Source organism: Mastigoproctus giganteus, chromosome 4 (genome assembly GCF_048544385.1).
Source record: "Mastigoproctus giganteus isolate SK-2022 chromosome 4, ASM4854438v1, whole genome shotgun sequence".
NCBI lineage: Eukaryota > Metazoa > Arthropoda > Arachnida > Uropygi > Thelyphonidae > Mastigoproctus > Mastigoproctus giganteus.
The window spans coordinates 178421094-178438961 of record NC_143578.1 but is presented as its reverse complement, the minus strand read 5'-3'; the positions used below and the strand labels follow the sequence as shown (position 1 = coordinate 178438961).

At 34.7% G+C, this 17868-nt stretch overlaps 1 protein-coding gene across 1 annotated transcript; it reads right to left on the bottom strand.

Moving 5' to 3' along the window:
* Positions 1-3947: 3947 nt before the first annotated feature.
* LOC150087224 (uncharacterized) lies at positions 3948-12064 on the bottom strand. The gene is made up of 2 exons (XM_090372413.1): positions 11825-12064; positions 3948-3980 (listed from the first exon to the last, which is right to left on the bottom strand). Exons 1-2 carry the CDS (start codon positions 12062-12064, stop codon positions 3966-3968), a joined length of 255 nt encoding a protein of 84 aa, XP_090228539.1. The 3' UTR covers positions 3948-3965.
* Between the last annotated feature and the right edge of the window lie 5804 nt (positions 12065-17868).

Genomic DNA, 17868 nt, shown 5'->3' with positions numbered 1-17868 from the left:
AACAATTCATGCTGAGGGAAATGGACAATAATCTGCCACGCTGGTCCAGTGCAGGTTGGCAGATCGACCATATTCAGCAGTCAGAGGCTTGAACCCCGGTCTACTCAAAGAGCGTGTGCTACTGCACACGTTCTTTGACCACTCCCGCTCCTGACCACTCGGCTATGGATTATTAATAGTAATCTTTAAAATTAATAGATTTCTTTAAAAATTTATTTAAAAACAAAAATATAAATTTCGCAATGAAACTTGAACATTCCTTACTAAAATACAATGTGTTAGATAAAAAGATCCAACGAATGAGATATACTGTGATGCTTGCGAATGCTGCATTTTGATTTGCCATGAGTTGAACGCTAGAACTGGTTGCTCTATGAACCGTGAGTCTGAAGTCTGATTCAGTTACTGTACAGTCGATGTGGCTTTATCGTATAGTCTTCTGGAGAACGAGCATTCCAGTACTATTTTTTTTTACGACGAGCATTCCGGTGCTATTTTTTTTTAGCAATACACCTCTGGTTAAAAGTGGTGAGAAAAGCCATGTGAGCACGTGTCAGAATCACAAACTGAAAAATACAAGAGATCAGTAGTGAGTTTCATTGACTTGTATCCAAATATAATTTACAATCCAAAATAAGTTGAAATAACGAACTCCATAAAGAAAATATAATAAGCTGATAATTCAAGGCATGTTATCCTCACTCATGCAGAATTTCTGTTCATGTTTTTGGCTTCAATAAAGAAATTTTCTCATTTCTTTTAACCTTTTACAATCCAATGTTGCATGTCATGTGACATCTTAAAATTTTTCTTCCAGTTCAATATCACGTCAGACGTGCCTTTCTGTTTTGCCAATTATATAGCTTGTTTTCCCACTCTTCTGGTTGAAATCTTCTATTTATACTTCATATAAATAATTTGACAAAGCAATTGAATGTGTACATTCAATTGCTAACAGCTGGTGTCTGTAGTTTTTCTTCATTTTTAGTGTTCACTGGGTATTTACTATCTTCCAGAAACAGTGTAGTGATGGCATCATCATCTTATAAAGGCTTTTCTGATGAAGAAACTGAGAAATTATAACTTTTCAATTCAGAATTTGACTTCTTTTGTGTAACAGTTACTTTGATGTTATTTTCAATCCCAATGATATATCTTGTAGCAATGAGGGAGAAATTGATGATGACTGTCAAACAATGCTGGTGTAGAAAATTGGAGGCCAAGCAAGGTAAATGATGTTTCATTCAAACATTTCCCCTTTACTGTTTTGAACTGTGGATTTCTTTTGAGTAACTCAAGTACTCCAAAAACTGAACTTGAATATTTTCAGCTTTTTTTTTACTAATTCTTTGTTTGAAGAAATTTTGAATGAAACAAATAATTATGCCAATGAAACTCTTTCGAATAAGCTACTTTCTCATTGTTTCATATGGTCCAACTAGGTTTCAGTTTCAATAAATGAACTAAAGAATTTTAGTTCATTTATTTAAAACCAATTTTTATTAACATTGGACTAAATGAAAAACCTCTATAAAGGAAGAGACTGGAGGCAGTGATAGAAACGAAAACAGTTTGGTATTGGGAGACATGCTCCAGAAAATCAGGGCACCTCCATAGCCAGGTGGACAGCAGCAGCAGCAGTGCATAGCACACGTTTCTTGATTAGACCGGGGTTCAAGCCCATGCCCACCAAATACGGAGGATGCGGAAAGGTCAGGGAATGACCACCACATATCCGGAGCAATATGGCCTTAATTGCTAATGCTCCTAAAAACCAAATAACAAACAAAACAAACAAACCAGAAAATCAGGATTGCATCCTGTTGAATGTTTCAAGAAATACCACACATTAAAATCATATAAATAATAAATACAGCAGACTCTCAATTTACCGGATTAGATTAACCGGGACACTTCACGATTCCAAATTAAAAAAAACAACCAGAAATCATAAAATTCAAGTAATAACTAGAATAGGTATAAACAGATTTTACAAGTCATAAGTAAATAAACGACAAGAAGAGGCATTATAAGTCGTCATTGGAAGATTAGTGTACCTATTATCTTGTGACCACTGCTGTCTTCATGCCCACCACTCAAAAAAAAAAAAAAAAAAAAGAAAGAAAAGAGACCAAATGTTTAGTGCATCGTGTCAATTGTTGTGTTCCGTCACACCGTAAAAGGACAAATTTTTTTTGTTTTGTTATTTATGTCAGGGATGTCGGAATTTTTTTTTTATAGTAACTATTTTTTTTTTCTTTTTTTGTTTAAGAGATCGTGAAAGTGATGGGCAAACACAAGAGTTGTGCATTCAATTAAACAAAAACTTGAAATCATTCAAAAGTTTGAAAATGGTACATCTGTTAAATCTCTAAGGAACCATTGTAATGTTGGTGACCAAACCATACACGACATTGTAAAAAAATAAAGGGAAGCTATTAGATTTAAAATCAACATCGTAAAATATAAAGGGAAGCATCGTATTGGAAACACAGGTAGTGCGTTGTACCTTTTTTTCATTTTTTATCTATCGCCATACTTTTTACGTAGGTTGCTGAACATTTTTCGATACAGTAAGTCCCCGACTTATGTAGTTTCAGACTTACATTATTTATATATTTTTTTATATGACTGAAGATTTCAGTGAAGAGGACACACATTTCATTATAATAATGTAAAACACCCACTTAATTCCAGCTATTGGTATTATCGCAAATGCAATAAGATCGAGTTTACTACCTGTTTATAATTAATTGCACTAACAGAAAAGCCCAATAAACAAGAAAGTGCAAATTGTTTTTATTGTTTTATGGCAGTGACCTCCAGAAATGTGCTTTAGTAAAATGTGAGCTCACATGGAATGATAATAGTCAGTTTTCGCCTTAACCCTGTAAAGTTCTTTACAGAAAATTTTCATTTTGACCGTTATCACGGTGCCAACTAAGAGAATAAGTGACAGCGGTACTAGTAAATCTATCAAGAACATTAATAACATGTATTGTGTGGAATTCAGATTTGTCAGTGGCAATGATGAACACAATAAAGGAGAAAGACAATATGAGAAGCGGTCGGCACCAATGAAGGTCAACTATAATAATAACCAAGGATACGAAATACATAGCAGTTTTTACAGTTCAAAATTACACGTTTTTTCTTCCTTTTATGTTTTCTTTTCTTATGTGCCACTCTGGCTATTTCACCGCTGTCCACAGATAAAGTTTTTAACTAACTAATTATAAATATATAACTATTTTTCTTCATTCTTCTGAGAATATTATGTGGTTTTTGTAATTTTGACAGATTGGGGATATAGTAGCAATATTTTATTAGTCATTCCCAAGTTACACGAAACTCAACTTACGTAACAAGTACTGGAATGTATCTCTTACGTATATCGGAGACTTACTGTATTTTTGGATTAACTGGGAAATCGATTATCTGGGAATATTTTTTACAATCTATCCCGGAAAATCGAGAGTCTACTGTATTTATTAAAATGTCTAAAACATTTCTATAATGTTTTATCAATCAGTTTTATATAATAAATCGTGTAAACTTGAAAATAAATAATTTTTGAACAGCCCATATTCCTATTCATTTTCAAGCTGAACTGGAAAAAGAAGACAGCAGAAATAATGCTGGACTGCAAAGGGTTAAATGTTATGCCAAGTTTGAAAATCTGCACACAGCTCTTAAATTCAAAATACCTCACATACATAGACTGAGGTCACTGCTCATAAATATGTTTCTTATACAAAGAGTTTTAAAATCTTCTGCTTCCACTTTGGAAGCCGATTATCATAGCAAACTAAACCAGAGGGACGATTCTAACTCAGTCATAGGTATTTCTACTGCCAAGATCATGGAAAGTCTAAACAAGAGAAAATTCTGCTCTTTTATTCAGCGAGGAGATACTTTATTACTTCATTTGACAATATAACATAAATTTTATCAAATTGTGAGAACTACCAGATTCTATTCTGAAAAGAAAAAAAAAAAAAAAAAAGGAAAGAATTGATATACAGTAATTAGGGAACTGACTGCAAGATATTTGAAATATAACATTTACTTCAAATCATGCATTTTAACAATTGCCAGTTTTCACTAGGCATTTTAAAAATTCCACCAAAAAGGAAGCCAAAAAAGTGTAAAACAAAAAAATATAAAAGGATATTTACAAAGAATTCCAAGATGAAAAAAAAAAAAAAAAAAAACGAGTTCAGATCTCTTGCTGGTGAAGCTTTGAAAATGTCCTTAACAATCTAGTCTAAATAGCAGTGCCATTATTATAAACAAAACTTTGACTCTACATTTCTGAAGAGGACAAGAGTATCTTTCTTGAAGCAGTCTAATAAGTTCATGCCTAATAGATATTATGGAAGTGTAGTTGAAAAATATGTAATTAATGATATTGAAATTTCACATGATTATTTAATGAAAAAACTTTTGTGCCTATAGGCCAGTAAGGCTCCTAGGGTTGATGGCATATACTCTATAATCTTAAGGGAGACAGCAAGTGAGTGCATTGAACCATTGAGGATAATTATGAGAGCATCACTGGACAGGGGAGTGATTCCATTCAACTGGAAAAGTGCGAATGTATCTCCAATACATAAGGGCTGTTCTAAGAGTGACGTGGGAAATTACCAACTGGTCAGTCTAACTTCAGTAGTAGGAAAATCATGGAGGTAATGATCAAGAGTGGAATTCTGAAGGATACTCAGCATAGTTTCATAAAGAGAAAATCATGTTTAACAAATATGGTTGGCTATTTTGACAGGATCACTCATGAGCTAGATTTAGGAAATAATTTCAACATTATTTATTTGGATTTCAGTAAAGCATTTGACTCAGTCCAACACGAGCAATTACTTTATAAGCTGGAACAGGTTCGAATCAGGAAAAATCCTTAGATGGATAGTAGGATGGCTTCAGGGCAGGAGGCAGAGGGTTGTGATAAATGGTTATTCCTCAGATTGGGTTGATATAAGAAGGGGGGGTTCCCCAAGGATCAGTATTAGGACCTTCCCCCCATAAATGACATCAATGAAGGGATAGAGGACATGTCTAAATTTGCAGATGATGTACAGATCGGTAGAGTAGTTAATGATCACTGCCAAACAGAGCTTCTTCAGAGTGACCTAAGATAGACTTCAGGGATGGTCAGAAAAATGACAGCTATGCCTTAATCCAGCAAAGTGTAAGGTATCACACCTGTAGAACAGTAACCCAAAAATAACTTAGTGGTTGAACTAAAGCCAGTAGTGGAGAAAAGGGACTTGGGTGTTATGATATGGTCAGACAAGAAGTTCTCCGAGCATTATAGACAGGTTGCAAGGAAGGCCCATGGTGTCCTGTCATTGATTTATCAAACAGTTGCTAGTAGTGACAAGGACATCATAATCCCATTATATAAGGCTATTGGACCACACTTGGAATACTGTGTTCAAGTATTCAGACGGCACCTAAAGAAAGACATTGAGCTTCTTGAAAGGATCCAAAGACAGGTAACTCACCTAGTGAGATCGGCAAAAGGACATCCATATAAGGAAAGACATCGAATATGTGGGTTGCAGAGCTTGGAAACTAGGCACCTTAGAGGGGACTTGACTTTGAGGAGACTTAAGGTATTTAAGGCTCTGAAAGGCATAAGTAAAATGTGAGGACGAAATTTTCACGGTTATAAATGATTCTAGAACTAGGAGCCATAAATTCAAGTTATGGGGAGAGATGTGTTAGACTGGATTGTAGAACATTTTATTTTAGCCAGTGAGTTATAAATTACTGGAATAAGTTACCTACTTGGGTGGTAGAGGCTGACAGTTTGGAGAAATTCAAAGGTCAGCTGGAGAGTTACCTATGGGAGGAGGGAAATGCATAGGTTGTCTATTTCCTTTTCTTTTATTAATTATTTATTTTTTTTAATTTTCTTCTTATTATTATTTTATTTTTATTTTATTTATTTATTTTTTTGGCTGGTGCAGAATAAGCCATAGGCTTCCTTGCACTATGTGGCCATTGCTAATTCTAATAGACAATCCAGACAGAAAAATCTTAGGCAGGCTAATGTTTGAAAGTATATCCTACTGGTAAACGATCCTAAGCTTATTTTAATATAAAATGTATAGGTTGTCAGTGAAATTTAATTTATAGTGAAGTGTGGACTTAAAAAAAACCTCCTGCTTTTTCCAAAAAAGATCTGTTTTCCTCCTGATCTCCACCTTTTTGAAAGTTAAATTTGGCAGTTATGCATATAAATGTATAGCAGCCAATTTTAATGCTTTTAATGTAGATGCATAGATGCCAATATTTTGCACTAATTCTGCTTCTGGTAATTTACATAATATGTAATTTTAAATATGACTGCAAGAACTCCATTTTCCATAATAAATCAGTGAAGATAACTACAATTTTGTGATATTTTACCCAATTATCCTTTAATATGATTAGATACTTAAGTATTCTCACCAAGCAGGCAGGCTAATCTTAGACAATTTAGCAGTTACAATATAACAACAATTTAGCATAGCACTGCACCTACCTTGGTGCTGATTTCAACTGGATGTCAATTAGTGGTGTATTTCAGGTCCACAAGATGCAGGTGTGGAAAATATGCACAATGGCCAATAGTCAACAAAAACCATTTGCTGAGCAAGTAAAAACTGCTACTTAGCATGAACGTTGTAGCCATGTGTGGCCAACTGGTATATGTTGCTACCTACCAGAGCTATTCATTACCTTTAGAAGGCAAACTATATTTGTTTCATGGTAAAGAGAACATTTTTGACCAAATACATACTAGTAAAATCAATATATCCTTCTCGATTTCGGCTCCAGACTGATAACACCTACCGTCTGTTTACCGAGCGAGAAGTGCTAGAGTCCGGTGTCGGAAAACTAACTTTCCGCATAAGTTATCCGACATTTCTCGTCATTCTCGTGTTGGCTTTCTTTACCTTAACTATAAATTATTCATAAAATTAGTTGTAATTAAGACTAAAAAGGCTAGCTTTTTTTTTTTATTCTTGGAAATTCTTAGCATAGAATTTTGGATAATCAAGTGCCTTTGTCATCAATTAAAGCGTTGTGCAATTTTCAAATTGTGAGCTGTTTTAAAATATATAAATTAAGAACACATTAGCAGAATGAGAAAGCCAAGTAAGACACAGATATAAAGAAAACCAGTGCATTATTAATAATGCACAACAAGAGCGATGGAGGGGAAGAAACTAAATTAAGAATAATTTATATACTTCTCTCTGTGACTGCTGTCTGAATCCTTGGGATTTTTTCAATTGATGGATTCCTAAACTCTTTTGGGTAACAAATCCAAGCTTTATCCTGCCTTCACAAGGATAACTGCTTTATGAAGCCCTGAAGCTACTCTACAATATTTTGGTTTACAATTAATCCAATGAACTCACAGCATCTGATCTTCAGTCTATCACACTAGTGACCATGTGAACCACAATTATGGTGAATTCAACTGGACTAGAAGATATCCCTCAAGAAGAAAAATACACACACAGATATTTGAACAATATATTTCAGTTTCAGTTGGGTATTTACCTCCCTCCCTCTCCCTTATAATACTGCATTGGCTTTTTTTTTTGTCTTTGCCTGTTACGTGGCTTGGCTTTCTGCTAGTGTATTCTTCATTTATATATTTCAACTCTATTATATTTTGGCAAAGTGAAATTGGTGAGGCTCACCAATGCCTATCCCTGATTTTATAATGTTCTTACATTTTATTCCTTTCGGCTTTTCTTTATTATATTATTTATTCAAGTTTATCTTTCAATGCATGTTACATCCATATCCTGTTTTCTTACCTTACTTTCATGTTCTCATCTAACATTGCTCTCTGTTAGTGGTCTGGTATTGCTTTGTGAGCATATCAGTGCAATTTGTGAGCAAATCAGTGCAATTTGTGAGCAAATCAGTGCAACTGATATTATCTATCAAGTGCACTGATTTGTTTAAAGTTTGAAATTCAGTAATTCCATGGCCATAGTTGCCTTCGGACAAGATGGGACTCAATAGTTGGTCTGTTTTAATTTATTTTTGCTTCATAGTTATATTTCACATAATTCAGCCACAGGAGCCATCAAGAAGGCAAAATTTCTTTTAATTGGCTATTAACTTCTAAATTATCTTAGAAACAACGCCTTATTCTTAATTTAGTTTCTTCCCCTCCATCGCTCTTGTTGTGCATTAGTAATAATGCACTGGTTTTCTTTATATCTGCCTCTTATTCAGCTTTCTCATTCTGCTAATATGTTCTTAATTATATATTTCAATTTTGTTGCACACACCCACTGCAATCTTGATACTGCACCTCGTTGTACTGGGGATTTGGATATAATGCAAATGTGATATATCTGAACAAAAAACTGCATTTTTTATATCCCCAGGAGGAATATAAAAAAATGCAGTTATATGGCAAAACACAAATTTTGCAAGGCTAAGGTGAAGAAAGCCAATGTGAAAACGACGAGAAATGTCGGATAACTTATGCAGAAAATTAATATCCCGACACCGGACTCTAGCCCTGCTTGTTTGGTAGACAGACTGTAGGTATTATCAGTCTGGAGCCGAAATCGAGAAGGATATATTGATTGACAGGTAGGCATCGCAAACGATGAAATGATTGGTGGTGGGCGCGACAGATGACAAGCTACTGTGTAGTCATTGGTTGGCATTATAATGTGTACTTATGAGTAAAGAACGGTACATAATATTTTTGTGATGAACGGTAAACAGGTAATAGTAGCAATGAATCATTTAAAGATGGAAGAAATTTATAAGGAAAATAAAATGTTGGTTGATTTTTTGATGAAAACTAAATTAATAAAAGTTTCATTCTGTTCATTTTTATCTTCTTCATTATTAAAAAGCAGATTTTTGGAATTCATGAGTGTTTTTTACTATGCTGTTGATTTAGGTTTGGTTACGAAAAAAGGAAAACGTTTCTTTATTTTTCATTATATTTTGTAACCTGACCTTAAAAATAAAAGTACAGTAATAAAAAATTAATATTTTGTTAATTAACAATTTATATACTAGTCCACCCATGATTCTAAAGAAAAATGGTTAGGTTACCCCTTCCATTTTGGGAGAGGTTCAAGCTCCCATGGGATTCAAGTGGGATTCAGTTAACCTGACCTTTTTTCACCATTAGGGCATATTATTGAACAAAAAAATAAAAATATAGTCATAAAAAAATTTATTTTTTTATGAATGTGTTTCTAAATATGACTGTGATTCTAAAGAAAAAAGGTTAGGTTACCCCCCCCTCCACTTCAGGAGGGGTCAAGCTCTCATGGGATTCAAGTGAAAGTAACCTGACCTTTTTTCACCATTATAGAAAGCGTTCATTAGGGCAAGTTACCATTAGTACTTCTGAATAATACCAAACCGATGTTATTGTGTGTTGTCTTCACGCACCAATCAGCACATCGTTTTCCACGCCTACCTGTCAATCAATATATTGTTCTCTACTTTTCACCAGACCGATAACACCTACCGTCTGTTTACCAAGCAGTAGAGTACCGTATCGGGAAACTAATTTTCCGTGTAAATCATCCGATGTTTCTCGTCGTTCTCGTGTTGGCTTTCATTACCTTCGCCTTTCACAACAGACACTGGCAAAAGCAAACTATTACAGTGGTTTCCAAAGTAAGGACCACTGAGTTACTAAGTATTGTATTCTCTTCAACAGCGTGTTCCCTCTTAGACAAATTTTTATAAACAACAGGAATTATCTCAAAGTAATTACTATGTCCACTTTCTCCCATATCTCACCTCAATAAGAGATATAATAAAAAAAATTACATCAATAAATCATTACTTGCACATGGAGAAACTTGTAAAAGTGAACATTCTCCTCTAAGAGGGAGTAAGAGGGAGAGGGAAGGAATCTACCATATTTACAAGTTGCAGTATATTCAGTTTTAAGTTTTTGTAAACAACAGCATGTGACATCCTTTTCAAGGCTATGAAATCACATTTAGAATGGCAAAAACTGCTATTAAGGAATAACAGAAAGTGTGCATGAACTGATGAACAATTTGCTTATTTTTACAGTCAAAAGAAATACATCTTGGGGGGGGGGGTCTGATATTCTTATCCAGAATGCAACATAGCTGTGGTGCAACATTTCTATGGAAAAGAGCAATTTCCAGAAATGTAATAATTGTGTAAATCAAGGGACATCTATTAGAAATTTTTTTTTTTTTGCGATGGCATAGGAAACTGTACTTCTTTCTTCAAAAACTCTCTAGTGCTGTGTTTTGAAAGAGATTTTAGAAGATACCATCACAGCTCAATTCTGCTTAGTGTTAACACACACTATTACACCATAAGAATTTGTTTGCTGGAAGATGCATATAACAATTATGTCTTATCGAATTTTCATGCATTTTATTCTGATTAAGCTTTGTTACTTGGAGCAACAGATAGAGTGAAAAAGGAGATTCATTTGTGTTAACAACTAATTGCACATAAAGCTAGAATATCACCCTTTTGTAAAAGATAGTAGTAAGTGCAATGAGGTTACCTTTCTCCTTTGTGAACTTCGTGGAACATGAAGTTCATAAAGCTTATAGGTCTCCATCCATGTGACATCATTTTAATTGATGATACATATCGATGCAGAGCTCCGATATGTAACTGAGTGGTTCCTTATTTCCTTTTATATAATTTACTGTAAAATGGATTCCCCTTACACCTGCTTCGTTTTTAAGCAAGAAGTGTGGGATCATTATAAGAAAATGACAAGTTTGAAATTTCATTTTTGAAGTATATAAAGTATTGCTTTTTAATATTTTTACTTTAAAGTATAGCAGTATTTAAAAAATATATGTGAAATGCATGCTTACAACAAAAATAAAAATCCCTAATAGTTCACATCTTTAGTCATGTATTCATGACAAAAAATTTGAAAAATGACAAATTTCATTTTCAGCTATAATGCATTTAGCTTATAATGTGAGTGTCAAAGCTATCACCGATATTTCTGTTACACTGGGTTGCACTACATATTTTGTAGTGCTATATAAAAAGTGGTGCATATTTTTTACATTTCTTACTTTGATAAACTTCATTCTAAATAGATATCTACCAGGCTATACATTTTTTTTTTTTACCATTAAAACTAATAAATACATTGTGTAGAGTTCAATTAACTTACCACTTAATAAATAAATAAATAAATCATTATTAGATTAAATATTAAGAAATACCCTAACCTAAAATAAAATAACAGTTTATTAATAAATCTGTAACTCTCTGACAGCTATTTAAGTGTTCTATTGGAGCAGAAAAAATGTGCCAAGAAACTTAAAACACATGAATGGATGGTTTGAGCAGTGACAGAACAGACAGCTACATGGAATGACACCAATTTCTATTTCTAAATACATTAACAAGATTCTTGTCATTAACAAGAAACACTATTCAAAAAATTTTCACATTGATTGTTATAACTGCAAAAAAGCTACAAATGAACAAATATCACAAGACAGTGGTAGCTCCCTCCCCACACATACAGAAAAGGAAAAATGTATATGCAAATACAATGTACATTATCACTGTTCCCTAATGAGAATGAACAACAACAACAACAAATCATTAACATTTAAGATAAATTAACAATGTAAGGTTAATATTTACAATTCCAACAAGCACAATAATTGCAGAAAAGATGTTTCAGTAATCTACATCTTCTAGATGATACAGATTACACCTCTCTTGAATCTGCACATAATGGTATTCTGACCTGAGCAAACACCTGGAATATTTGGAATTATAATATAACACAAACCTGACTATTCACCGATTTCTCATCAGTTCTTGTCACGTTGTTTCCTCTGCGTTGAACAATGACAGCAGAGTTTCCATAACAAGAATATGCATAACTTTTCCGTGTCTCACCAAAATGAAGATAGGTAACAAGGTTGGGCTTCCTCTGGTGCTCACGGAAAAGAACCAATGCTGTATCTTCATAGCGTTGTTTAATAGCTACCAGAGATTCTGCAACACCGGTATTGCGAGGTTTATTCATTTAGCAGTTTATATGGTTTGAGCACTATAGAAAATTAAAAATATTAGTGTCTTTGAAATTAGCCAGGAAAAATAAAGAAATACTAGTAAAATGAGATTTTATTTTAAGAGCTACTCAACAGCCATTTACAATAAGCAATTTACATTACATAACAAATGGTTTGTTTTATATATATTTAATTTTTCAGTAATATTGTAATTATTACTTCATTTTATTTTGAATAGCATTTCTAAAGGTAAATAAAACAGTGTTCTCTACTGTTTATAAACCATGTTTTACCTAATGTGCACGAGATGTCAATTCATTAAAATTTTCATTTTAGAAGATTTTATGCAAGCTCTTCTATGCTATATTTTACTTGAAGTTAAAATGTAGTCAAAATTAATATAATTTTACAGCCAGTGAGGAATTGGATACAATGGTTGTTAATTCCAAAAATCTTAATAACTTTGCCACAGAAACATGACTTACGATCGCTTACATTAAACCAGAATGACCAAGCTGAAATTTTCTACCCATACGTTCGATGGACTAAAGATTGAGAAAATTAAATTCAGCCCGGATGGTAGCTAATATTTATTTACATTTGAATATAATCCTATTCACTCTCTCATAACACATATAAAGGAAAAATGCATTATATAAGTACAGTGTACATTATCATTATGTCAGAATTAGCAGCTTTGATATGTAGTCCAGTAAAAATTGAAATAAACAAAAATATATCACAGAGGATTGAAATATCAGCCAAGGGCACATTCCATCAGCAATTATTTACCAGTGGCTTAGCAAGTGGAAAACTAATTACAGTCTAGATTTGCAGCATACAGGAAGCACTGCTGACACTGGCCCTACTGAATTATAATGAGCAGGAAGGGACTTTTTGCACATATGACAATGCCATAAACATAATAAATTTTATGAATTTGAATTATTTCTTAAATTAGTAGTTCCTGTCATAATAGGGTAAAGTATTACTATCAGTATTGGCAACATGATACAAAGAAGCAAAACGTATTATAGCAACAGCAAAAAAAAAAAAAAAAAAGAAACACTACTTCATTTCCCCATCCCTTTCAGTAATTTGTACAAACCTTAAATTCACCAGAGGCTGATTAATTCAGTTATAGTAAGAAGAAAGCCCAAAAATGTTTCCATCCTTTTCAAACCAGATTGACTCAAAACTGGGTCAAAAAGGTCATCACAAAAGCTAGCAGCAAAAGTGTTAAGCAAAATGCAAGAAGAATATTTATCCTGGGCATGTTTTGTTCCCCAGGGACTCACATCTGGTGAGTATGGGCTTGGCACACCCAGGGTCCTGAGCTGAATATCATCATTCTTCTCTTTCTTGATGATTCTTTTCTACTTCTCTCTCTCTCTCTCTCTCTCTCTCTCTCTCTCTCTCTCTCTCTCAGGGTAACTCGGGAATTTTTTTGGCTAGTGTGGAAGCTTATTCAAATGACTATTTATTCTTTGGCTGCATAAGAATTTCCACATATCTATAACATTCCTTTTCCAAATTAAATTTATGCCCCCAAGTGCATTTCACCTGAGAAAGAGTAATGGTACTATCAACATTTAGTTTATGCAACTTTTTTAAAGCCTTATACACTTCAAATAGGATCAAGATCAAATGCCTAGTTTCTAGAGGTTACAATTTCAGACCCCTGAATTTTTCCTCTTGGGAATGTCCTTTTGTGCTTCCAACTAATCTCTCTGCTCTTCTCTGAACCCTTCCCCCCCAAATCTCTGTCCTTTCTAAAATGGAGTGTCCAATGGTTTGCAGCATTCCAGACATAGCATAAAACAATGCCTTATACAATCACCTCTTTAACCCTGCTGGCAAATCTCTACTGGCTGTTCTAGCAACTTGCAATGCACAGAGAATTTTGACATCAGATTATATAATTACCACTAGTTCTTTTTTTTTATATTCCACTAGTTTAGATTATTCTTAGATTACTACTATCCAAATGCAGCACCTTAAATATATCATTGTAGTTTCAAATGCCTTATTCCAGCCAATGTGCTGAGTCTATCTTGATCCTCTTAAAATAGCATATCTTGATTACTGTCATTAACCATTGTGCCCACCTTTGTATCATCAAAAAAAAAAAACATAGACATCAAACTTGAAATACCTACATCAATATCATTAATAAATATTGAAAACAGTAAGCAGACCAATGCCAGCCCCTGTGGAACCCCATACATTAGTCCATGCAGGGGCATGTTATACCCTCATGTGGCCCAAGGCAAAATGGAATTTGGGGGGGCCCAATATAAAGAAAAAAACTAATAAAGAACATTTTCAATTTCATTTTATTGTGACTACAAAAAAAAAAAAAAAATTATATGACATAAGAAAAATATCTAATCCAGAAGAATAATTCAGAAATAATACATACACTTAAACTAATAAGTATTTTTATACTACTTTATAAGGACTTTTCTTGCTTTCTGGGCTGAGAAATTGTATATAGGTTCATTATAATCAATCCTGTTTGTGATATCATTCTCAATACAAATTATTGCCAAAGTACTTAATTTTTCTTGTCCAAGTGAATTTCTAATATAATTGTTAACTCTTTTAAGCACAGAGAATGATCGTTCTGCTGATGCGTTCGAAACCAGGAAATGACAAAAATATTTTTAAAATTATGTTCACATTAGGAAAAGTTGATATTAGTCCTCCTTGAATTGCTTCGTTTGTTAAAGAAGGTGAATATAAATTTTCATTTTTTGCAAAATTTATAAAATGCGTTAATTCTTTAAAAACATTAGCATCAGTGTAATCTGAATAAGTATTTATTAAATTACAGTGGCAGACAAAAAAACTTCATCACTTATGAATTTTGCAAATAATGTTTTGCGCTGCATTGTGGGTTGCAGAAATGTTCGAAATGCATTTGTTAAATGGGATATATATCTCTGTGAATGAAATCCGATAAAACTCCACCTGATATACCTCATTACTATAAATAACTTCCCAAGGATAAAATGCATAATTAATGAAAATATAAGAAATCGTGCAAATGGCAATCACGACAACGAAACATACATTTTATTGCATTTACGTGTACAAATTGAAATGACAAGTTAACATAATAGTATTATGTACTGTAAATGAGCAAATAAGTCCTCAATATTTTGTTGTCGAGCTGCAATTACAGCCTTGTAACGATCTGGCAGAGTTAATCAACTTCTGCATATACGGTTGCCCAATTTCGTGGTACCACACCCTTACAATGCTCTTCTGCAGGTGAGTCTTGCTTGTTGGCTTCTTCTGAGCAATTTTAGACGACATTATGTACCAGCAATTTTCAATAAGGTTCAAATCTGGACTGTTCAAATCCAGGGCAGTCCAACACTGTAATGCCAGCATTTTTGAGATATCACTGCACCTTAAGGAAGAAAAACAAGGGAAAATATTAGTGTAAATATGTTTTAAGCCTTGTGAGACAAGAAGACAAACTCATTATTAAATCTAAATAGCATAAAACTCACCAATTTTGCTGTGTGGCAAGGTGCTGAGTCCTGTTGAAAAATGCAGTTTTGGACATCTGTGTGGTGATCCCTAATAATGGATTTCAGGCACTCCTCCAAGATAGCAGTGTAGGTTTCTGCATTCATCATTCCGTTAATAAACTTAATTTGCCCCACTCCTTTGCTTGTTATGCATCTCCAGACCATCTGATCGGCGGGGAACTTTAAAGTCGGTGTTATGCAGTCAGGATGGTATTTCTCCACTTGTTCTCAAAACCTGTGCTCAGGTTTTGAGAACAAGTGGAGAAATACCATCAGGACCTGGAGCTTTCTTAGCATCAAAGGTTCATCAAAATCCTCCTGATATCCTTCTGATGGAAGACCACAGGAGGCATTGAATGGAGCGTGTTGGGAATGGTGGGAGGTGTTTTACCAAGATCATTAATACATGAGCTGGAAGAAAAATGGGATGCTAGCAGGTCAGCTTTATCCTTGGCTGAAGTGACAACAGAACCATCTGATTTGGAGAGAGGTGGGAGCAGAGATGGACAAAAGTTGCGGCCAATAGCTTTGGCAAGAGACCAGAATGCTCGGCTACCATTAGGGCAAGAAGCAAGTTTTCTACTATTAGCCTGTTCAAACTCTAGTTTGGACTGATCAATAACTGCTTTACAATTGTTGTGAGCTTTGGTGTAGGCAGAAAATGAAACTGAAGAATTAGAAACAAGCCAATTACGATATGCAACATTCTTCTCTTGAACAACCTTACCACATTTATTGGAAAACCAAGGTTTAGATAAAGGACGAGATTTTAAAGTGGAGTTTGGGATAAAGGATTCCATTCCTGCAAGAATAATTTCACTGACACGACCTGAGCAAACGTTGACATCAGAAGTTTTAAAACAGTAATCCGACCAAGGAAAAGAAGAAAAGACGTCTCGCAGGTCATCCCATTTTGCATTCTTGTAATGCCAAACAACACGAAGTTGGGAATAGCCATGAGATAAAGGTTCCATTGGAGAAGAGACAATCACCAAGTTGTGATCTGAAGTGCCTAAAGGACCTCTCACTTCAACCGTGTACTTAGAAGGGTTGTTTGTGAGAAAAAGATCAAGCATATTGGCTGTATGATTAGGATTTTCCAGTATTCTTGTAGGTAAATGAACAATTTGTGCTAGGTCATTACTAATTGCAAAAGCCTCAGCATCTCGACCTGCTGGGTCGGTGTGACTAGAAAACGGAAGCCAGCTGGAGTTGTGAACATTAAAATCACCAAGGAAAATTACCTCACTGTTAGGAAAGTTGGACTGGAGAAAGTAAAGTTGCAAAGAGAGGAAGTCAAAGAGCTCCAAGTGATTATTGGAGTTGGGAGAATGGTAAAGACAACAGATGAATTTGACACAATGAGGTAGAGAGATTTTAAGCCTGAGAAGATCAAAGAGAGGAGATTCCAAATTGCCAAGTCTCTGACAGGGAATATCAGAACGGACATATGCACAAGTACCACCTTTGAGGCAAAAGGAATCATACAGCGAATAATTTGGGCATCTGAGATGAGCAGTAGTTGAATCAACTGATAACTGAGATTCTGTCAGAAAAAGTACATGGGGTTTGGTAGACTGCAAGTGGAAATGGACATCGTTGAGATTAGAATTGAGACCACGTATATTTGTGAAATGAATTAGGAAGTGCTTGGGAGGTTTAGATCTTTTCGCAGATAAGCTTGCTCTATTAGTTTGACAATTCATGGTGTATTCAATAGTAAGAAATAGTGGGTGGGACATGCTGTATGAAGTAATGAAATTTTTGGATATGGCGTACACGTGGTAAGAATATACCCAGATCCTTGATATAACGTGGCCTCAACAATGGTCCCCGCATACACAATACTCGGACTCCCTCCAGTCATTATCTGGCAGAGTAGAGGTAGCAAGATTATACACTAGCTGATATGGAAGCCTCCTGGAGAGTTACCAATAGGTTCGGTCTGGTGTACTAACTAGCAGCTGGCATGCGAACACTGTTTTAGAGAGCTGTACCCTCGAAATGTAAGGAATATTGGATCTCGCCACGATATTCATCATAACCTCAAAAGTCATCAATCATACTGCATGATGGAAGAGATAGGGAAGGGGTGACCGGAACTTAGCTCTAGAGACTAAACATAGGTTCCACCACTTCAAGCCTCCAATAAGCAAAGTGGTGGTATTTCACCGGTTGATGAGAGTCAACTACCACCTAGTACTGCCTGGTAACATAGAGGGGCGGCGTTCCTCCATGTGGTGTGGGCGCCACACCTCGACCCCTGCTTACGTTGG